Below are 23,770 nucleotides of genomic sequence, written 5' to 3' on the forward strand. Positions count from 1 at the left end.
GGGATAGTGAAGCTATCACATCTGGTGGGTAAAGGCTAAGGAGGTTATTAAACATCCCACAATGGCAGCTATCCACAGAAAGATTTATTGGCGCAAAACAATGTATTAAGGTAAAAACCCTTGATGAAATGATTACTATAATATCCTTACAAATTTGAGAATGCTATAAGGCCATGAAAAAAAATAGGTCCAGGATTTAGTTTTAGTTGCAAATTGCTTTTGCTTATCAGCTAACTCTATTCCCAATGCTAAGAAGAAAGAACCAAGAATAATTAATGGTATTGTGATATTCCAGATACAGTTACAAAGTCATTTATTATTATTTTAGAGAGAATTTAAAAATCTCTTCCCTTAGAAAATTTTGTTTAGTTTAACCTAATATTAAATTTTGTTTGCACCTTTAAGTTTCACTCACTAAACAAGTGAGAAAAGGAATCCTAAGCTATGCTTGGCATTAAAGAAAGACAAATCGAGGTTAAAAAGTTACTATGACTGCAGATCATTACTGATTATTCCCGGAACTTTATATTATCACAGTTAGCATCCTTCATTTCAATCTAAAGCTTCTAAATTTCCTATGTTGGTAATAAACTTGGGACTATAATTTGTACTTATTTCCTAAAGATGATTAATAAATATGCTTACTATTTGCCAGATAGTTGCTGAAAAGAGTTTGCAATTAGTGTGGTGACATCAGTTTATTAGAGTCTTAACACTGTAAGCCTGGAGGGGATCTTTAGCATTGTTTCCAGGACATGATCAAAGATGTTTACAGGCAACTAAGGCCAGAAAATATTAATTCCTTTGGCCAGGAGTTGAGACTAGAACCCATATTTCCTGACTGTCATGCCAGGTCTATTCATTCTTTCATCATCTACATATAACTTAGCTAGGCTTTTCCAATTCTGCTTCAGTCCCTGGTTCTTCTAGTAGTGGCAACAGTGTCACCTATAATTTCTCTTTAAACTGCCTTAGTACCAAATGCTTGGTCTTCTGTGAGGAACTTCATCAATATATAAAGCATCAGGCTGGGTATTCCATCTACTAGATGGTATCCACATCAGCCTCATAGCAGAGGTCTTCACATATACATAAAAGAGGAACTCAGGGTATGTTTGCTGTGTGGGAGATCTCATCTACTTTCAAGGATGAGTTCAGAGAACAGGAGCCATCATCATCTTATTTTAAAGGTAAGGAAACTATTACTCAGGAAAATGCAGTTAGTAGCTTAAGGTAATCAGTAAATGCAGTGTCCAGATAAAAACCTAGTTGCAAGTCCTCCACTACAATTCAGAACAGCAACTTGAAAATCACTTCCTGTCTTATTTGTTCCATAGCTTCCTAAGCTTTAAATGTCAAAGCCAATTCAATTCTTCTTCTTCTTCTTCTTTTTTTTTTTTTTTGGTATTAGGGATTTAACCCAGGGACACTTTACCACTGAACCACATCTTCAGCCCTTTGTATTTTTTAGTTTGAGAGAGTCTCACTAAGTTGCTTAGGCTGGCTTCAAACTTGTGATCTTCCAGTCTCATCCTCCCAAGTCACTCAGACTACCGGTGTGCGCCACCAAACCAGGAAAGAGCCAACTCAACTGCAATATTCTGTGATCCATAGAATATTAGGTTCAATCTCTGAAGAAAAAATTTTAGGTTTACTAGAAAAGGAACCAAACAATTTATAACACTTTCAAATTCTAAATACATAAAAACACATATTCTATATAAGCACGCAAGAACTCTGATTACAGATTCTCAGCCTCAGTGGTAGTAGAAGTTGGAAAACTACATTCTCCACTATACTATAAACATCCTAAGGGTGGAAAATGTTTTATTCATTTCTATTTTGAATACCCAGTATAGGTCCCGTCATACAACAGGAACTCAATAAATGTTTGCTACACAGTTCAGTATTTATCAGATTTTAAGCAAATGATTACAAAGATCAAATGTTTCATGCTCTGATCCTAGCCTCCTAAGAATGATTCATGTCTCCCTTTCCTAATGCAGCAAACAGAGATGTGGGTGTGTCATGAGCCCCTGCCTATCCTGCAGGACTCAAATGATCTTACCTTAGCAAAAAATGGAAAATACTAAAACATGATTCGATTGAATGGGAGATCTCACCTGGACCACCGGCCATGGGAAATCCTGGTTCCATCCTAACGGAATTTCCAGCTCCCATAGGTCCATTCATTCTCACATCTTGGCTTCGGTTTTGAGCCAAAGCCAGGTTGATAGCACCTTCCCCTGAAAATGACAGTCAAGTTATAAAAAGGAAATCATAATGAGAAGCAAGTATTATTTAAAGACAGGTACACAAGAACTTTTAGTTTTCTGTGTTTTTGAAGAATTATGATGTTTACCACCACAAACAGGGTGTGTCAATACTACATAGGTCTTTCTTCAACCTATTTAAGCAGGTTTACTTACAAGCACAAGGAGATCATAACCAATTCTCACTTGCAAAAAGGGTAAATGGGCAATCATTAATGATGCATAGTGTCAACAGAGAGCTTAGAACTCTGAATAATTATTTTTAGTCAGATCACTGTATGTTTGTGTGTGTGCGCGCACGCGCATAAGGCAGAAAATATTCTCATAAACTCTCAAAATCCTAGATTTCCTTTTGGGAATTTATTTATTTATTTTTTTTAAATATTTATTTTATTTTTTAGTTTTCGGCAGACACAACATTTTTGAGAGAGAGAGAGAGAGAGAGAGAGAGAGAGAGAGAGAGAGAGAGAGAGAGAGAGAATTTTTAAATATTTATTTTATTTTATTTTTTTTTAGTTTTCGGCGGACACAACATTTTTGTTTGTATGTGGTGCTGAGGATCGAACCCGGGCCACACGCATGCCAGGCGAGCGCGCTACCGCTTGAGCCACATCCCCAGCCCTCCTTTTGGGAATTTAAAATCAGAAGGTAGAAATAAGAGAAAGTTTAATGGTCAAAGAAAATACGATGGTGTAGGGACACTGTAATACTTGTGAGCAAAATACCAATTTCCTTTCAATAACTGCAATATAAAAAGATTTCCAGCAGAGAAATTCATGCAATGAAGAGCAGATAGCCTGGTATTAACCTACCTCCATAACATCTAATGATAAAATCAGCATTTTCATTTTGGGGGGTAGGGGTGGGGGACAGTGCTGATGATCGAATCCAGGGCCTTGTATATGCTAAGCATGTGTTCTACAAATGAGTTACATCCCTAGCCCCTGTATAGATAATCACTAGAAGTGTTCCAATTAAGTAGACCCTAAACTTAAATCTTACTTGGTCCAATGATTAAAAAGGTCTCTGGAAACAAGTTTCAGAATATTTCTTGCACTTTATCCACAATTTTGACTATGATTACCTTGGAAGACAATACCACCTACAGACAGTTAAAATAAGTTAGCCAGTAGCTGAGGAGTTGAAAGTCTGCATTCCCCAAGTTCTTCCATACCCTGGGGTCTTGGTTTATAGTTGGATGATAAGGCAGAAAGCTAATGAGGACACAACAGTTTCTGGGTCCCACAGATGTAAGTTACCTTTCCATGTGTACTTTTTTTTTTTAAATTGTAGTTGGACACAATACCTTTATTTTTATATTTTTATGTAGTGCTGAGGATCGAAGGGCCTCACACATGCTAGGCAAGCATTCTACTGCTGAGCCACGACACAGCTCCTCCATGTGTACTTTAATCAGCGAGATTGGCTGGTCATCAGAAACAACATCCTACCACTGGGGGTTACAAGATGCTCTGACTTGCCTATACTGTCTACAGTAAGAGAAAGAGAATACAGGTCTTAAGGGTTTTCACCAATGAGAAGGGACTATATCAAACTTGCTAAGATAGTCTGAGCAGAGAGCTCTTAAAATGATATAAGATCATGTCACGGGGCTAGGGATGTGGCTCAAGTGGTAGCGCGCTCCCCTGGCATGCGTGCGGCCCAGGTTCGATCCTCAGTACCACATACAAACAAAGATGTTGTGTCCACTGATAACTAAAAAATAAATATTAAAAAGAAAATAAGATCGGGTCACTTCTTAAAACCGCTCTACTATTTCCCACTGTTGTAAAAATAAAAGCCAAACATCTTAATAAGATATACAAAACTTCAACTTATCTAGCCTAATGCTGTTCAAAAGAAATACTAGCTATACAAGTAATTCAAAAATTTTTAGAAGCCACAGTAAGAAGCAGCAGATGAAAATAACTATAGCATTTTATTTAATCTAATATAGCCAAGAGATTATTATTTCAACATATGATAGAATAAAAATTACTGAAATAGGGCTGTGGTCGTACCTCAGTGGTAGAGGGCTTGCCTCGCACACAAGGCCTTGGGTTATATCCTCAGCACCACATAAAAAATAAATAAAGATACTGTGTCTACCTACAACTAAGAAGAAAAATTACTGAAATATTTTACATTGAGGGGCATTAAGTCTTCAAAAGAAATATGAATTTTGAACTTATAGCCCATGTCAGTTTGGACAAGCCACATTTTTAGTGCTCAACAGCCACAGATGGCTTGTGCCACATGTTACACAGCCAAATTCAACCCTCCTCTGCCTCTCTAACCTCACTTTACACTATTTTCTCCTTCAGTAATAAGGATTCAGACCTGGTCAATTTTTAGCTTTTTAAAGGCACACAAATCTGCTTCTCACCTCAAGGGCCCTTGTACACAAATATTGTTTCCTCTGCTCAGAACATTTCTCTGAACTTTTTTATTTTTTAATTTATTCTAATTTTGTTATATATGACAACAGAATGCATTATAATTCATATTACACACATAGAGAGCAATTTTTCATATCTCTGGTTGTACACAAAGTAGAGTTACACCATTCATGTCTTCATATGTGTACTTAGAGTAATGATGTGCATCTCATTCCACAGTCTTTCCTACATCCATGCCCCTTCCCTTCCCCTCTCACCCCTTTGCTCTATCTAATGTTTGTCTAATCTCCAATGCTCCCCGCCAACCCCATCATGAATCAACATCGTTATATCAGAGGAAAACATTTGGCATTTGGTTTTTTGGGATTGGCTAACTTCACTTAGCATTACCTTCTCCAACGCCATCCATTTATCTGCAAATGCCACAATTTTATTCTCTTTAAATGCTGAATAATATTCCATTGTGTATATATATGACATTTTCTTTATCCATTCATCTACTGAAGGGCATCTAGGTTGCTTCCATAGTTTAGCTATTGTGAATTGTGCTGCTATAAACATTGATGTGGCTGTGTCCTTGTAGCTGTTTTTAAGTCCTTTGGGTATACACCGAGGAGTGGGATAGCTGGGTCAAATGGTGGTTCCATTCCCAGCTTTCCAGGAATTTCCACACAGCTTTCCATATTGGCTGCACCAATTTACAATCCCCCCAGCAATGTATGAGTGTGCCTTTTTCTCCACATCCTCACCAACACTTGTTGTTGTTTATACTCTTAATAGCTGCCATTCTGACTTGAGATGAAATCTTAAGAGTAGTTTTGATTTGTAATTCTCTAATTCCTAGAGATGTTGAACATTTTTTCATATATTTGTTGACTGATTGTATATCATCTTCTGGAATGTGTCTGTTCAGTTCCTCGGCCCACTTATTGATTATTAGTTTTTTTGGTGTTAAGATTTTGAGTCCTTTATATATCCTAGAGATTAGTCCTCTATCTGATGTGTGTGTGGTAAAACTTTGCTCCCAAAATGTAGGTCTCTATTCACCCCACTGATTGTTTCTTTTGCTGATAAGAAGCTTTTTAGTTTGAATCCATCCCATTTATTGTTTCTTGATTTTAATTCTTGTGCTGTAGGGGTCATATTAAGGAAGTCGGGGCCTAATCCAACATGATGGAGATTTGGACCTACTTTTTCTTCTATTAGTCGCAGTGTCTCTGGTTTAATTCCTAGGTCCTTGCTGCCCTTGGAGCTGAGTTTGTGCATGGTGAGAGACAGGGGATTAATTTCATTTTGTTGCATATGGATTTACAGTTTTCCCAGCATCATTTGTTGAAGAGGCTATCTTTTCTCCAATGTATGTTTTTGGCACCATTGTCTAATATAAGATAAGTGTAATTATGTGGGTTTGTCTCTGGGTCCTCTATTCTGTACCACTAATCTACAAGTCTATTTTGGTGCCAATACCATGCTGTTTTTGTTACTATTGCTCTGTAGTACAGTTTAAGGTCTGGTATAGTGATGCCACCTGCTTTTCTCTTCTTGCTAAAGACTGCTTTAGCTATTCTGGGTCTCTTATTTTTCCAGATGAATTTCATGACTGCTTTTTCTATTTCTATGAGGAATGCCATTGGAATTTTGGTTAGAATTGCATTAACTCGCATAGTGCTTTTGGTAGTATGGTCATTTTGACAATATTAATTCTGCCTATCTAAGAGCAAGGTAGATCTTTCCATCTTCTAATGTCTTCTTTGATTTCTTTCCTTAGCGGTTTGTAGTTTTTGTTGTAGAGGTCTTTTACCTCTTTTGTTGATTCCCAAGTATTTTATTTTTTTAAGACTATTGTAAATGGGGTAGTTTTCCTCGTTTCCTTCTCAGAGGATTTGTCACTGATATACAGAAATGCCTTTGATTTTTGGGTGTTGATTTTATATCCTGCTCCTTTGCTGAATTCATTTACTAGTTCTAGAAGTTTTCTGGTGGAATTTTTGGGTCTTCTAGGTATAGAATCATATTGTCAGCAAATAGTGCTGTATTTGAGTTCTTCCTTTCCTATCCATATCCCTTTAATTTCTTTCGTCTAACTGCTCTGGCCAGTGTTTCAAGAACTATGTTAAATAGAAGTAGTGAAAGAGGGCATCCCTGTCTTGTTCTAGTTTTTAGAGGGAATGCTTTCAATTTTTCTCCATTTAGAATGATGTTGGCCTGGGGCTTAGCATATAGCTTTACAATGTTGAGATATGTTCCTGTTATCCCTAGTTTTTCTAGCGTTTTGAACATAAAGGGGTGCTGTATTTTGTCAAATGCTTTATTTACATCTATTGTGATGATCATTCTTATCTTTAAGTCTATTGATGTTGACTTCCATATGTTGAACCAACCTTGCAGCCCTGGGATAAATCCCATTTGATCATAGTGCACTATCTTTTTGATAGGTTTTTGTATTCGATTTGCTGAGATTTTTTTATTGAGAATTCTCTGAATTCTTCATATAGCCAGTTTTTCAATTTTCATGTGATCGTAAGTGTCACAGGTCCAAAAAGGCCTCCTCTACTCATCTCACTCAAGGTTAGATCATCCATATCAGAACATTTTGTTATTTCTTCAGATATCCCATGAAATTACTAATTTATTTATTTGGTTTCTAGTCAACTTCCCCGATACTATACAACAATAATATGTCTGCTCTAGTTCTTTAAATCTGTTGTTTCAGTATAATTCCATCATCCACTTTCACTCTCAGAAGTGGCCTAATTTAGCCAGGTATGGTGGTACATGCCTGTAATTCCAGCAACTTGGGAGGCTGAGGCAGGAGAATTGCAAGTTTGAGGTGAGCCATAGCAACTCATCAAGACCCTGGCTCAAAATAAAAAATAAACAGGGTTTGGTATGTAGCTCAGTGGTACAGCACTCTTGGGTTAAACCTCTAGTATAAAAAACAAAAACAAAACAAAAGTATCCTAATATAGATGAATTATATATTCACTTTAATGATATCCTTTAAACACAGAACAGTGCTGGGTACCTGCTAGATGCTCATTAACTATTATCATGTTGAGTAATCAGCTTATCACAACCTGGCAAGATGCATAGATACCTTTCCATTTGAAAAATGCATTTCTGGAATTTTATGAAATTTCATGTTGATAGTAACAGGTTTTATGTGAAAAACAGAGTTGGGGCAAACTCAAAACCTATAATAACGTTTTGTAACCAAAGTGCTTTTATTAAACAATAATTGGAGAGAGCAAAATCCTCAAAAACAATGGAACGGAAATGCCTGATAAGAGGTGCTGGATAATATAGATACAGGGATTCTCTGAGCCACTGAGACTACCATTAAGGTCGGCATAAAAGGAAGTATAACCTGTCATAAACTAAAAACCATGCAAGGCTGGAGATGCATGTCTGGAGAAGGTACCTGAACATAAATTCTCATTCTTAATTTTCTTAAATCACATATGAATAAACACAATTTCTACATTATACTGCTATCATTCCCCCATTTGTTAACTACACATAAGTAACTGATGTAAAAGAAACAGACATAGAAACAACTACTGGCTCCCCAAAACTTGCCAATTTGTGGTTCACAAATTATATCCAATGGGCAAATCCAGCTTACTTCCTGTTTATTTAAATGAAGTGTTACTGAAACACAATCAGGTTCATTCATTTACCCATTACCTATGGCTGTGCTTGCTCAACAATGGCAGAGTTGAATACTCGTGACAGAAAGCTTATGGCCTGCAAAATCAAAAATATTTACTCCTGGATCTTTACAGAAAAAATCTGCAGACTCTTGCTTTAGATCACCATGAATTTACAGGAAGAGTCACAAAATGTTCTCAGAAAAAACATATCTCCTCAACACCCTGGCCAATTCTCAAAAAAGGAAGGGAAGAAGGAATATTCTTCAATGAGAATGGAATGTCAAAGAAACAACTTCTCTCTCCATCCTTGCAGCAGACACCAAGAAAGTATCAACACTTCCCCTTAAAACTCACAAAGTTATCACCCCATTACCAGGTTCATAAAAGCAACTGCTTCTGTCACAACCTTCATACCTGTCTCAATTCCCAGGAGTATAGAAAGAGAAAAAGAGACCACATGGGCAGCCTAAAAGTTAAGAACTCTGGCTGCATGTGGTGGTGCATACTTGTGATCCCAGCAGCTTGGGAGGCTTAGGCAGGAGGACTGCAAGGCCAGCCTCAGCAATAATGAGACCTTGTCTCAAATTTTAAAAAAAGGGGAGTGGGGTGGGGCAATGGGGATTAGGAACTTAGCTCAGTGGTATAGTGCCCCTGGGTTCAATCCCCAGTAGCAAAAAACAAAACAAAGCAAAAAAAAAAAAAAACAACAACAAAACCCAAAACTCTTTCTATGATAATTGTTATTATTTATAAATTTTATAATTTCTTAAATATATATTATCTATTTTGCTTCCTTTTTAGCACTTATGTTTTAATTTATGGCTAAAATATTAAAAGGGAACTGGCATTTTATCTTTGTAGGAAGTAGATCTTATTAAGAAAAGAAACTAGAGGCTGGGGTTGTGGCTCAGCGGTAGAGGACTCTCCTGGCACGTGCAGGGCTCTGGGTTCAATCCTCAGCACCACATAAAAATAAAAAATAAAGATATTGTATCCAACTACAGCTAAAAACCCAAAATATTAAAAAAAAGAAAAAAAAAACAGGCATTTCAAGATACATAGGTAATAGACTTTAGGATTTTGGGGGTTTTGTTTCATTATTTTTCTCAGTAGTAAGAATTGAACCCAGGGGCACTTTACCACTGAGCTATATCCCAGTCCTTTTTATTTTGAGGCAAGGTTTCGCTAAGCTGCTGAGGCTGGCCTCAAACTTGTGATCCTCTTGCCTCAGCCTCCCAAGTTGCTAGGATAACAGGTATGCACCACCATGAAGGTTTTCTTTTCTTTCTTTTTTTTTATTATTTTTTAAGTTGTTGATAGACCTTTATTTTATTTATTTATATCCGATGCTGAGAATCGAACCCAGTGCCTCACACATACTAAGCAAGTGCGTTACCGCTGAGCCACAGCCCCAGCTCTCCATGAAGGTTTTCTAAAAATCACTTATATGTTCCTTAAAATCACTTATATATTCCTTAAAGTATAAATAGCCTAATACGGTCATTTTATCCAATCATTATTTGACATCTACTTTATTCAACACTTTATCCTAAAGACTATTGTAAATTGATTTTATTTTTCTGGATCCTTTCAGATAATTCAAAATCATCTTTCATAATAAAATGGTTATTGCTTAATCCACTATTTCCTCACTTATCATATAATGAAATTGATCTCATTTCTCAATTTACAAATAACCATCTCTAAATAATCTTGGTTGGTATTATCCCTCTAGGAGCACAGCATCCTAGACTGTACAAAATATGTCTTTCTCCTACTGACGATGTTTTCAGCTGCTGAGATTTCAATGAGCATTTAGGTTCTAAGTGAACCACAGGGTCAGTGAGGCTTGGCCCACAAGTGAAAGACTGGAATCACCGGTTGCCATCTTGTTTGCATCAACACAGGAAGAGAAGAAAGGGTTCTAGCTTATTTGGCTCCCAAAAGAAAAGAAACCTGTGTGCTCTCAACATATATTTATCACAGGTTTGTCTCCCTTACTAAAATCATAAGCTGCTTTGAGCACACCTGTAATCCCAGCAGCTTGGGAGGCTGAGGCAGGAGGATTTTGAGTTCAAAGTCAGACTCAGCAAATTAGCGAGGCCCTAAGCAACTTAGAGATATCCTGTCTCTAAATAAAATATAAAAAAAGGCTGGGGACGTGACTGAGTGGGTAAGTGCCCCTGGGTTCAATCCCCAGTACCAAAAAAATTTTTAAAAAGAAACAGAACAAGAAAGTGTTAACCAAGATAAAACTAGAGGAGAAAGGTAGAGGCCAGACCATGTAGGAGATCACGGTAAAGAGTTTGGTCTTCCCAATGGTACAGAATAGAGGACACAGAGACAAATCCACAAAATTAAAACTACCTTATATTAGACAAAGGTGCTAAAAGCATGCAATGGAGAAAGGATAGCATCTTCAACAAATGGTGCTGGGAGAACTGGAAATCCATATGCAACAAAATGAAATTGAATCCCTTTCTCTCACCATGCACAAAAGTCAACTCAAAATGGATCAAGGAGCTAGGAATCAAATCAGAGAATCTGCGTCTAATAGAAGATAAAGTTGGCCCTAATCTTCATCACATGGGGGCAGGCCCCAAATTCCTTAATAAGACACCTATAGCACAAGAGTTAAAACCAAGAATCAACAAATGGGACGAATTCAAACTAAAAAGTTTTTTCTCAGCAAGAGAAATAATATGTGAGGTGAATAGGGAGCCTACATCCTGGGAACAAATTTTTACCCCTCAAACATCAGATAGAGCTCTAAACTCTAGAATATACAAAGAACTCAAAAAGTTAAACAAACAAACAAATAACCCAATCAACAAATGGGCCAAGGACCTGAACAGACACTTCTCAGAAGAGGATATACAATCAATCAACCAATACATGAAAAAATGCTCACCATCTCTAGCAATCAGAGAAATGCAAATTAAAATTACTCTAAGATACTATCTCACTCCAATAAGAATGGCAGCCATTATGAAGTCAAACAACAATAAGTGCTGGCGAGGATGCGGGGGAAAAAGGTTCACTCATACATTGCTGGTGGGACTGCAAATTGGTGCAGCCAATTTTTGGAAAGCAGTATGGAGATTCCTTGGAAAGCTGGGAATGGAACCACCATTTGACCCAGCTATTCCCTTTCTCGGACTATACCCAAAAGACCTAAAAAGAGCATACTACAGGGACACAGTCACATCAATGTTTATAGCAACACAATTCACAATAGCTAGACTGTGGAACCAACCTAGATGCCCTTCAATAGATGAATGGATTAAAAAAATGTGGCATTTATACACAATGGAATATTACTCAGCACTAAAAAATAACAAGATCATAGCATTTGCAGGGAAATGGATGGCATTAGAGCAGATTATGCTAAATGAAGTTAGCCAATCCCTAAAAAACAAATGCCGGAATGTCTTCTCTGATATAAGGGGGGTGACTCAAAATGGGATAGGGAGGAAGAGCATGAGAAAATTACCACTAAATAGGGAAGAGAGGTGGGAGGGAAAAGGAGGGAGAAGGGGAATTGCACGGAAGATGGAAGGAGACCCTCATCGTTATACAGAATACATGTATGATGTTGTAAGGAGAAAAAGAAAAAAAAGTGTGTCACATTAGATTGGATAGAGAGAAGTGATGGGAGGGGAGGGGAGGGGAAGGGGGCATAGGAAGGGGAGCAGAATAAAACAGACATTATGATTGCTGTATGTATATAGGTGACTCTATGACCAGTGTGATTCTGCAATCTGTACAATCAGAAAAATGAGAAATTATACCCCATTTGATTCAAATGTATGAATTAATCAAGTCATGTGTAGCTAATAAAAAAAAAAAGAGTTTGGTCTTCATTCTTTGAACAACAGCAAGCAATAGTAGGGTTTTAAGCTGGGTGAATAAGCAGGTGTTTGTGTTGAGCATATTTTTATTTTGAAAAGGGTCATTCCAGTAAAAATATCTGAAAAATAGATATTGCTACAAAAGGACTGTTTAGGACCTCCTAATCTGTTAGATGAATAAAGAAAGCATTAAAGTTTTGGCAGAAGGAAGCAAATTAAAATAGATATTCTTTAAAAGACAAATCAGTTCCTAGTTAGGGTACCAGCAATACCAAAAGCTGAATGCCAGACATGGTAGTAATTGCCTGTAATACCAGTGATAGGGAGGCTAAAGCAGGAGGATTGCAAGTTCAAAGCCAGCCTCACCAATTTAGCAAGACCCTAAGCAACTTAGTGAAACCCTATGTCAAAATACAAAATTTAAAATAGGGTTGGGGATGTAGTGCAATGGTAAAGTGCCCCTGGGTTCAATCTTCAATACCGAAAAACAAACAAAGACCCCAAAACAAAAACAAAAAACCCAAAGTCTGAGACTGATGGCCAAAATTAAATAAATGGAAGTCTGAGGGCACAGATGCTGAAGAACATTGGGTCCAAGAAATAACCTTGGTGTCTCTTATACTAAGGTGCTGCCATGAGCTGCTACTTGGCATTCTGAAACATAAGAGCAGGGGAATAGACAAAGCAGCACTAGAAATCATGCTATATTCTACTATTGTTATGTTTTGGTCCAGATGGGCACATGACAAAGTAAGAGACCTTCAATCTGAACGGAGAGAATCCCCAGATCCCGAAGCTGCTGGTTGTTGCTCTGTGCCAGGATCCGTAGTCGCTCCGCTGCTTCCCGGGGGATGTTGAATGTCACACGCACACTGTTCCATGGTTCCACCTTCTGTACCTTTAGCTTGCTGGATTCTTTATCATAAAGAAAAAAAATAATAATATTAGTGATTTTTCAGGCAATAGAAGATGTGGAACTAAAAAGCAAGCAAGCAAAAAAAAAAAAAGAAAGAAAAAAAGAAGAGAGAAAAAAACGCAGGGTACCAGCTTGGAACATCTGAGATTAAATCATCTAATGCTTTGGCATTAAGTGGACTTCAAATCTAATTCCAACTTTGCCATTTGGCACCTGGGTGACCAGTAACAGGCTATTTAACCTTTCTGAAATGTAATTTTCTCTTTTCTAAATCTAGGAAAAAAACTAATTCATACGATTGTATCACATGAGATAATAAATACAAAAAACCCAGTACAATACCTGACATACTATAAGTACTGAATAAATAGAAAGGAATCAGATAAAGTAAAGAACACAGGAGAGGAGAGAGAGATAAGTTTAAAATAATCAAGTAAAAAAAAAATCAAGTAATGTCTACTTCTGGACTCATCCTAACGCATATGAACTTAAAACCTGAGAACATGGAAGCCTCAAATTTCAAGTGAAATTTTCTAAAAATATTGGGTGCCATACATGCTAACAACAGAATATTAAGGAATCTGCAACTATAATCTACTAAATTTATATAAATAAATACACTAAAAAGGAAAAAGAGTAGATTTAACATTTTTCAAAATGTTAAGCAATTTTATCTCTCCAAATTAAATACTGAAATTTTAATATAAAACTTAAAATATTCATTGAGCACCTACATGCAAGGTATTCATAGATGCCAGACAAAGAATTCTTCCAATGTCCTATAAATGCTTTAATTTAAGGAGAGCTTAAGTCTTGATTCTTTATGTCTTTGATGTTTAAATTTTTTTGTACTTAAAACTAAAGAGTAGAGTTTCTATATTGAAGCACACAAAATTGAGTGGGGGGAAAAAGCAACACAAATTTGACAACTAAGCTTCAATTAAGATAGAAAAGCATTACATTTCAGAATAACAGTATTTCTAAAAAGTCAATGTAAACTTCAGGACATATTCTCAAAAGAAGATACAAAAGCTGACTACTGGGAAAACTAGGGTTATCTACATGCAAAACAGTGAAGTTGTACCTACAGTATATGTAAAAATAAACTCAAAATGGAAAAAAGACCTAAATCCCTTAGAAGAAAATATACATGGCAATAGCTTCACAACACTAGATTATAGTGATTTTTTAGATATGACACTAAAGGCAAAAGAAAAAAAGAGAGAAAAAAATTGAACTTCACAAAAATTTTGAGTATTAAATTAGTAAAAAGGCAATAACAGATGGGAAGAATTATAAATCATATAATAAAAGACTGAGTCCAGAATACACAGAAAAAGCCTAAAACTCAACAACAACAAAAAGTAAGCAAAGAAAAAAAAGATGAGGGGCCTGGGATTGTAGCTTGGTGGTCAAGTGCTTGCCTCACAAGTGGAAGGCACTGGGTTCAATCCTCAGCACCACATAAAACTAAAATAAAACTATTGTGACCATCTACAATAAAAAAAAAAATTAAAAAGTGGGGGGCTTAAGGATTTGAATAGACATTTCCCCAAAGAAAACATACAAATGGTATACTGAGTATACTGCCCAAAGAACTGAATGAAAGCAGGGTCTTGAAAAGACATATTACACCCATGTTCACTGCAGCATTATTCACAATAACTAAAACCCAATAATAATGCCTAATTTGCTGAGGATGGCCTTGAACTTGTGATCCTCCTGCCTCAGTCTCTGGGGCTGCTAGAGTCACAGGCGTGCACCACCACACCCAGCCTTAAAATATTTTTTAAACCAGGAATATAATCTGGCAGAACTGTAAATTTAGATTTGATAATAACTGATTGAGCAATTTATAAACAACCAAAAATGGTAATTAAGAGCAATGAACAATTTTAGGTCTAGGTAGGCCTTTATAATATCATACAGTATGACTATGATTATGATTATGCTTATAATGATGATAATAATGGCAATTTCAATACATGAAATTCTCTTATATGTGCTAAGTAATCCTTAACTATCAAGAGCCTTGTACAAGACAGTAAAAAAGCCCCCGAAAAAACTAGGGCTTTCCTCCAAACATCAAATCTCAAAGAAAAACACCCCAAACCTGAAAAATCTAATTAGCACATGACCAAATTAGGATTTGGGAGAAAAGGCTTTCCACTCTGATAATGGTGCTGACTAGAAAAGATGGTAAACATATAAACAAAGTTTCAAAAACACAATGCCCACTAGACCCAGACAAGTTATCAAAATGTGTGAAGAGGCCAGATGGGAACTGTGGAGAGGCAAAGTGCCCTTGGCAGCAGCTGCTACTTAACACCATCTGGGAAATGGGAAGACCTCAATGTTACCTGACCTTCTCATTTTTAATGATAAATTGGTTCCAACGTAATGTATCTCAATTTCTAAAGCACTGGTGATAAACTCAAACACTAAAAACAAAATTTAAAAAACAAAGCAAACAAACAAACAAACAAAAAAACTAAAGTGGGCTATACAACACATGTCTGAAGGCTGGATCCAACAGGCTGTCAGTGATCTCTAATCTAAAATATAAGTATGTTATAAGTATGTTTTAAGTACTTAAAGTAGATTCAGAGAATACTGGATCTTTTTAAGCTTTAAAGGACCTTAAAGATCCAGTTTAAACCTGTCAACTTATAGTAAAGAAACAGATCAAAGCATTAAAAACAATAAATAAATTTGGGTCTTGAAAGTTAGTGCTATCACTAAAAGAAACACAACAGCATTTCTGCTTTTAAAAACTCCTAAATTCCTAATTTTGTACTTAAAATTAGCCTTTCAACTTAGTTTAGCAAAACTTTCTTTGTAAAACTCAAAACACCATGGAAGGAAAAGAAGGAAACAATCATTAAAACAAATTACCCATGTGTAACAAATTGGGCACATTCTTCAATATTGCATCTAATTTCCATTGGAAATCTTTATCATCTATATTTCCTTTGAAGGCCATAAAAATTGTGGAATCCTCCAAAATACTGTCACTTTTTGTGTCATCATCTTCTAGTCCAGAGTCAAACTCCATCTCTGAGTCTTCCACTGTTGATGAACACAAGGAAGTATAGATGTCTTCTAAGTTAGGAAGGTCGTCCAAAACCATGGTGAATATTATTCCTGAAGCATATGCCAAGTAGACAATAAGAAAACCTTGGAAAAAGGGAAAGGATAAGAGAAGAGTATTACATAGCATAATTATATACTCTATAATGTACAATTCATAGTTTAGTGAAAACTGCAATTTATTTGATAAATGATAAGGACAGTATTATAGTATAATAAAATTAAGAAATTAAAGAAAAGCTTAAACTATTTAATTAAGATATCCTAAAATTATTCATTATTTTTCTTTTTTTCCCCCAGTATTGGGAATTGAACCCAGGAGGACTATACATATCTACTTCTACATTTCCAGTGCTTTTTATTTTTAATTGAGACAGGGTCTTACTAAGTTGCCCAGACTAGCCTTGATCATCCTGCTTCAGCCTCCCAAGTAAATAGAATTATAGGTGTGTGCACCACACCTGGCTAAAACAATTCGTTCTTTGAAGTAACAGAAATAAAAAAAATAAACAAGTCTTTAAATTTCCCTTTTATAATGCTGCATTGCTACCTTTTTTGTAAACCTGGAACATTAGGAGGAGTGTACAAAGGATTAAATAAAAACTTTCTGAGAATCAATTTTTATAAGCCTTTGGTTGAACACACAGAACAAGTGGCCCCAAAGACTCCCGTTGCTCCTATGCCAAAGAACAGTCTTAGAGGAGCCAAGGTTTCTTTCTAAAGCCCTCTTCTTTCTCCAACCTGCAAAGTACAACTAGACCCAACTGAAAGCATATGGGTGATCACTGAAACTCCTGAATTCTTTTACAAAGACTGTTTTTTAAAGTACCAAGTGCTAACAGATTGCACCACTGGAGTTCCTAAAAAAAATGTTTTAAACAACTCTTAAAGGGTTATTAATAGTGATTTGGCTGAAAGTAATAATTCAGAAACAACAAAATAAATCTTTAAATGCTTTTATTAAAGGAGCACAAGTGGTTAGTACATGTTTATAGAAGCAATGAATTATGTCCTGGACAGACCTAAATTACCTTTTAACTTTTAGATTTAAAGAAGTTACATTTTTTGCTATTTTCAATTTTGTTGCTGACCAGTATGCATATTAAAAATCACATATGGCAATTTCCTCTATTAGCTTTGGGATTGAAGATCCCATTTTTAACCAAAGTGAATGAATACATATTAATCATCAGCATTTGCGTTATGCAAGAAGAGCATGGGTATATAAGAATCTCACACCAATTTTCTAGTTAAAAAATTCCTTACTAAAATATAACTTTTAAATAAAGTAAATAAGAAAAAAGAACTGAAAATACCCTAAAATGTAAACAGTGATTGTATTAAATTGGTAGGATCACAGATAAATTTCCTATTTCCCAAGTATGCTGAAAGTCATTAAGAAATGCAAATTGAGGTGGTGTATGCCTATAGATATCTATAATCTCAACTACTTAGTAGGCTGAGGCAGGAGGATTGAAAGCTTGATGCCAGCCTGAGTAACTTAGTGAGATGAGGTGTCAAAAAAAAAAAAAAAATTAAAGGGGTAGGGTTATAGCTCAGTGGTAGAGTGCTCAAGGTTTAATTTCTAGTCCTGCAAAAAAAAAGCAAAATGTTTAAAAATTAAACTTAGAACAATTTTTTGAAAATAAATAAATAAGGACTGGGGGGCTGGGCATATAACTCAGTGGCAAAGTGCTTGCCCAGCCTGCATGAGGCCCTGGGTTCAATCCCTAGCACCCACATAAAAGCGGGAGGGGACTGGTGATGTAGCTTAGTAGCAGGGCATCCAGCATTTAACCCCAGTAACACCAAAAAACCAAAATAATAACAATAACAAAAGAAAACCTTGAAGTCAATAGCACATACCTATACTCCCAGCTACTGGGGAAGCTGAGGGAGGAGAATGTAAAGTCAAGGCCAATCTAGGCAACTTAGCAAGACCCTGTATCAAAATAAAAAATAAAAAGGGATGGGAATATAGCTCAGTGGTAGAGCAATCATGAATTTGATGCCCATTACTGAAAATAAAAAAGAAAGAAATGTCAAACTATGTTGTTATTTGTATACTACATGTATTAAAGAGGATAAAGTATTTAAAAAACCTTGCTTAACTCTTCTTTATTAAACAGTGATTAACCTTCAAAAGCAAAAGCTTTTTAAAAACCAACCTAGGGGCTGTAGCTGTAGCTCAGTGGTAAAGCATCTGCCTTGCATGTGTGGGGCCCTGGGTTCCATCCTCAGCACCACATAAAAATAAATAAAGATATTGTGTATCCATCTACAACTAAAAAAAATATTAAAAAAAAAAAAAAGCCAACCTAAGGGCAGCTAGGGTTATAGTTCAGTGGTAGAGCACTTGCCCAGCATGTGTGAAGCACTGGGTTCAATTCTCAGCACCACATATATATAAATAAAATAAAGGTCCATCGACAACTTAAAAAAAAATTAAAACAAAAACCTAAGCAATATTTGGGGAAAAACTTTTCTGTTGTTTAAGCAAATAGGCAAAAAATACTTGTACATTTGAGCAAAGCACCTTATAATCTAGTAATTATATCCTTTTCTTGTATTGTTACTGTCAGAACAGAACCGGGTGGTGTGGTTAAGAAATAACAGCATTCAGAAAATACCTATATAAAAACTACCACTCTTTATTTAACTGCACTTTACAAATTCTAACAAATTTTAGATTAAAGGTAAATAAATGAAAGCTAATGAAGGAAGTTTTTTTTTTTGAGAGAGAGAGAAATTTTTAATATTTCTTTTCTTTTTTTTAGTTTTTGGTGGACACAACATCTTTGTTTGTATGTGGTGCTGAGGATCGAACTCGGGCCGCACACATGCCAGGCAAGCGCGCTACCGCTTGAGCCACATCCCCAGCCCCGCTAATGAAGATTTTTAGGGCTTAAAAACTGCGGCTTGGCAGGAAAAAGACTGATGGCTGAAACTGTCAAAAAAGTTAGTTTCTTAGCAGTTGTTCCAAAGTTGGAATTGCCAAGAAAATAACTAAAAATTTAAGAAAATTTTCGAAAAGAATCTTTAGCTGGAAAGAGGGAGACCAATTAAAAAATCTGACTGATAGTCATCTAATGAGGCTGCTGATTGTTCCATGAAGGCTGTGTATCCCAACTTGGAAAACCCTTGACTGGCAGACACAGATATACCAATTCAGGAATAACCAGTTCAACAATACCAAAACAGTATACAGGTAATTACAAAATAAGAAAACTGGAACAATCTATGAAAAACTGTTGACTTCCCCTTCAATTTTTAAGGAAACTTCAAGATAATGTGGTCACTGAGATAATATCCACTTAAAATCCGACCCTCGATGAAGGATTTACTATCAAAATAACTGAACAACTTTTCAGTGAAATGTAATTCAGTTAACTGCTCTTGGAAAGAGAAAACAAACTGTAGGTGACTGCTTCATGAGAATCATTTGCTCACTTTTGACATCTGTCACAAGAAGGCATATGTTATTGTCTGGGTTTGCTAAGAATGACCACCAGCTTTCATCCACATAATAAATTTTCAGATTACCTAATAATTTCACTTTTTACTCAGGCTCTTTTAATCTTTCATAAAGAATTTAAGAACAAATGTGATATTTAGGAAAAATTTAAAAGGCAATCATAATATTTATTTTAACTTAGCAGTAAAAACAATTTTAGAGCTACCTAATAGCTCCAGTTGATGAAGGAATCGCCAGGGAATCAATTATGTTTATACAAGAATGGATCATGAATAAGGATAACACATTACATGAAAAACTGAAAGAGAACTAAACATTCACATGCTGCTGGCAAAGGGAAAACTCTAACTCCACAATGTAAAGACATGACTGTTACCATCTGAATGCAATGATCAACCTTAGCATGACTTACAGAGAAACAACAAGAAATTATGTACAGTATTAAGTGCACTGAATTATCTACAAAGTATTCTTGCCAAAAGTGTTTAATCTTAATCTAACGAGTCTTTAATAGGAGATAAAGAAAGAACTTAAAAAGCACCATGAGGGAATAATCAGATAAATCAAGAGTATAGGATTTCTACAGAACATCTGATTTAGTCTCTTATAGGAAAAAGTGGATAACAACTCTTCTAAATTAAGAGACTTATTAAATGAATAAATGGTCATTTGTCAAGTCTCCACAAGCATTTCTGAAGAGTCTCCCATGTCAGTTAAACCGACTATGACATAGCATCCAGATGAAGACTCAAAGAATTTATTATGAATGCTGTACTTGAAACCATAAGTTTCAAGATAAAAACGGTCTAATTTCTGCTGGGCTTTAGCTTAACTCCAATCTAAACAGCATTAAAACATAGGTTGTGTTTAGTCTGCAACTTTCCACGTACATATATTTATTTTCTTTTTTTGAAACAGGGCTCTCACTGTTTTCCAGGCTGGTCTTGAACTCCTGGGTTAAACTGATCCTCCCAGCTCAGTCTCCCAAATAAGAATTAAAAATATATCCTATTTTTAATCAGAGATATTTGTTTGAAATCTATTACAGTTTTAATCAAGATAGATTTTAATCATCAGTTATTATTTACTGTGAAATCCGAGGTGATTCTTTAAAAAAGGGTGAGAAACTACATTAAAAAAGTTTATTGTAGAAACCCTACTTAAAAACAGAAAATGAAGGCTGGGGATATGGCTCAGTGGTAGAATGCTTGCCTAGCATGCTGTAGGTTCTGGGTTTAATCCCCAGACCAGAAAAAATAAAATAATTAAAAAATAAATACAAACAGAAGAATGGCATTTGCATTTTATTCAGTGGTTCTAAAAATAAAAAATGCTGGGGCTGGGGATGTGGCTCAAGCGGTAGCGCGCTCGCCTGGCATGCGTGCGGCCCGGGTTCGATCCTCAGCACCACATACAAACAAAGATGTTGTGTCCGCCGAAAACTAAAAAAGAAATAAATAACAATTCTCTCTCTCTCTCTCTCCCCCTCTCTCTTTAAAAAAAAATAAATAAAAATAAAAATAAAAAATGCATTTTAGACAGTTTCTCTAAAAAGAAAGGCAATACCTGAAAAACCAAAAGAATAAACATTACTTTGGGCCTTTTATCTACTATCCTATATAACATTTTACTCACCAAAATGTCTTTCTTAATTTTTATCATTTATTCAGGTCATCTTCTAAGTCCAAACAAGTTGGCATTTTTAGGGCTTATATTTCAAGATAACAGCCAAATCAGAATTCTAAAAAAAAAGAGAGAGAGAGGAAGAAAGAGAAAGAAAAGAAAAATAAAAAATAACAGTATTTTGGCATCTTTAGAGAATGGTACAATACTTTTCATTGAGTCTCCAATAAATATCTTTTTCTGAGATCTTAAAACACTCATAAGTAAGCATTCAGAATGTGGAAGCAAAACTCAGGAATTTAATACCGGCTTCATTTAAGAATCAAGAGGCCTTAGAGACCACCCTGTATCTTCTTTCCTAAATCTGTCAAATTAAAATGAATTAACACCATACCACATTGTTTGCAGTTACTGGGAGCCAAAACCAAAACAGTTATATATATACACTAGATAAAAAACCCGTATCTTTGAACAAAACTTCAAAGTTAGTTTTTAAACTTCATGAATACAGATGTAATTTTTTCCCAAGTATATCCATAATATTTAAACATTGTATTTTTCATTAAATCTTCAGTTTAAGTTGTAAAGTATTTTTTGTAGTAGCATAGAAATTCTGCACAGAAAATGTATTATTTTGGGGGCTGGGGTTGTGGCTCAGTGGTAGAGCGTTTGCCTAGCACATGCGACGGCCTGGGTTCAATTCTCAGCACCACATATAAAAAAATAAAGCTATTGTGCCCAACTACAACTAAAAATTAAATATTTTTAAAAATGTATTATTTTGGCACACTTCATATTTGGCACACTTTATCTATTTTAATAAGATAGCATCAGTCTATAACATCTTTAATTTGGGTGTTATGATTTTACATTCCTGCATGTACTGACTTTCTTTTTTAAATTTTATTTATTTATTTAGTTGTAAATAAACAAATACCTTTATTTTATTTATCTATTTTTATGTGGTGCCAAGGATAGAACCCAGTGCCTCACGAGTACCAGGCAAGTGCTCTATCACTAAGCTACAACCCCAGCCCAAGCACTGGCTTTAAAATCTAGATGGATATATGTACTAGTAGTTAATAATTAGAGGAAAAAAATCCTGTAATTATTTTTTAGTTCAAGAAAAAGGAATTTTAAAAGTAAGACCATAAAGAAAATCTTAACCTAAAAACCAACAATAGGACAATCAAATACTCTGATGACAATGCACTGAAATTATAAATTCAAAATAAAATCAAGAAATAAAGGTCTTTTCCATTGTAAAACAACAGCAAAACTTTGGACTGAGGTTTTAAAAATTACAAATCAGAACTGCCAATTTCTAGAAAACCATAAGGAAATACTATACATAGAAACCTAAGAATATAGCCAGTTCAGTGAAGAAAATTCATAGCCATAAAACACCTTTACTGGGGGGCTGTAACTTAGTGATAGAGCATTTGCCTAGCATGTGTGAGGCACTGGGTTCAATCCCCTGCATCACATAAAAATAAATAAATAAAATAAAGGCATTTGTCCATCTACAACTAAAAACATTTTAAAAAAATACCTTTATTGGAGAACAAAAAGAAGGAAAATAAGTGACTTAAATACCTGACTCAAAGTTATAAAAAAAGCAATAAAGTGAACTGAAAGAAAGCATAGACGAATTTATTAAGTCATATGATCTGCCCAGATTGAGTCAGGAAGATACCCAACTTAAACAGACCAATATCAAGTGAGGAAATAGAAGCCATCAAAAGATTACCAACCAAGAAGAGCCCAGGACCGGATGGATACACAGCCGAATTCTACAAGACCTTTAAAGAAGAACTAATACCAATACTCTTCAATTTATTTCAGGAAACAGAAAAAGAGGAAGCACTTCCAAACCCATTCTATGAGGCCAATATAACCCTGATCGCAAAACCAGACAAAGATACTTCAAAGAAAGAAAACTTCAGACTAATATCTCTAATGAACATAGATGCAAAAATTTTCAATAAATTAATTCTGGCAAATCGAATACAAAAACATATCAAAAAGATTGTACACTATGATCAAGTGGGATTCATCCCAGGGACACAAGGTTGGTTCAACATATGGAAATCAATAAATGTAATTCATCACATCAATAGACTTAAAGAATCATATGATCATCTCAATAGATGCAGAAAAAGCATTTGACAAAATACAGCATCCCTTTATGTTCAAAACACTAGAAAAACTAGGGATAACAGGAACATATCTCAACATCGTAAAGGCTATCTACGCTAAGCCTCAGGCCAACATCATTCTAAATGGAGAAATATTGAAGGCATTCCCTCTAAAATCTGGAACAAGACAGGGATGCCCTCTTTCACCTATTCAACAGAGTTCTTGAAACACTGGCCAGAGCAATTTGACAGATGAAAGAAATTAAAGGGATTCGTATAGGAAAAGAAGAACTTAAATTAGCTCTATTTGCTGACGATATGATTCTATACCTAGAAGACCCAAAAAACTCCA

General features: G+C 35.5%; 1 protein-coding gene across 8 annotated transcripts in view; it reads right to left on the reverse strand.

The window, feature by feature from the left end:
• Ncoa6 (nuclear receptor coactivator 6) overlaps positions 1-23,770 on the reverse strand; it is a 91,165-nt gene that overhangs the window by 43,365 nt on the left and 24,030 nt on the right. For 7 of the 8 annotated variants that reach the window (XM_071608858.1, XM_071608861.1, XM_071608860.1 and 4 more), the window contains 4 exons: positions 21,293-21,398; positions 15,988-16,269; positions 12,936-13,091; positions 2,124-2,246 (listed from right to left, as the gene is read on the reverse strand). In XM_071608858.1, the coding sequence (XP_071464959.1) occupies positions 2,124-2,246; positions 12,936-13,091; positions 15,988-16,222 (514 nt within the window). In that variant the 5' untranslated portion in view covers positions 16,223-16,269; positions 21,293-21,398. Of the gene's footprint in view, positions 1-2,123; positions 2,247-12,935; positions 13,092-15,987; positions 16,270-21,292; positions 21,399-23,770 lie in introns of those variants that run through there. The other variant, XM_071608864.1, reaches the window with a different exon arrangement.

This window comes from Marmota flaviventris, chromosome 2 (genome assembly GCF_047511675.1).
Source record: "Marmota flaviventris isolate mMarFla1 chromosome 2, mMarFla1.hap1, whole genome shotgun sequence".
NCBI lineage: Eukaryota > Metazoa > Chordata > Mammalia > Rodentia > Sciuridae > Marmota > Marmota flaviventris.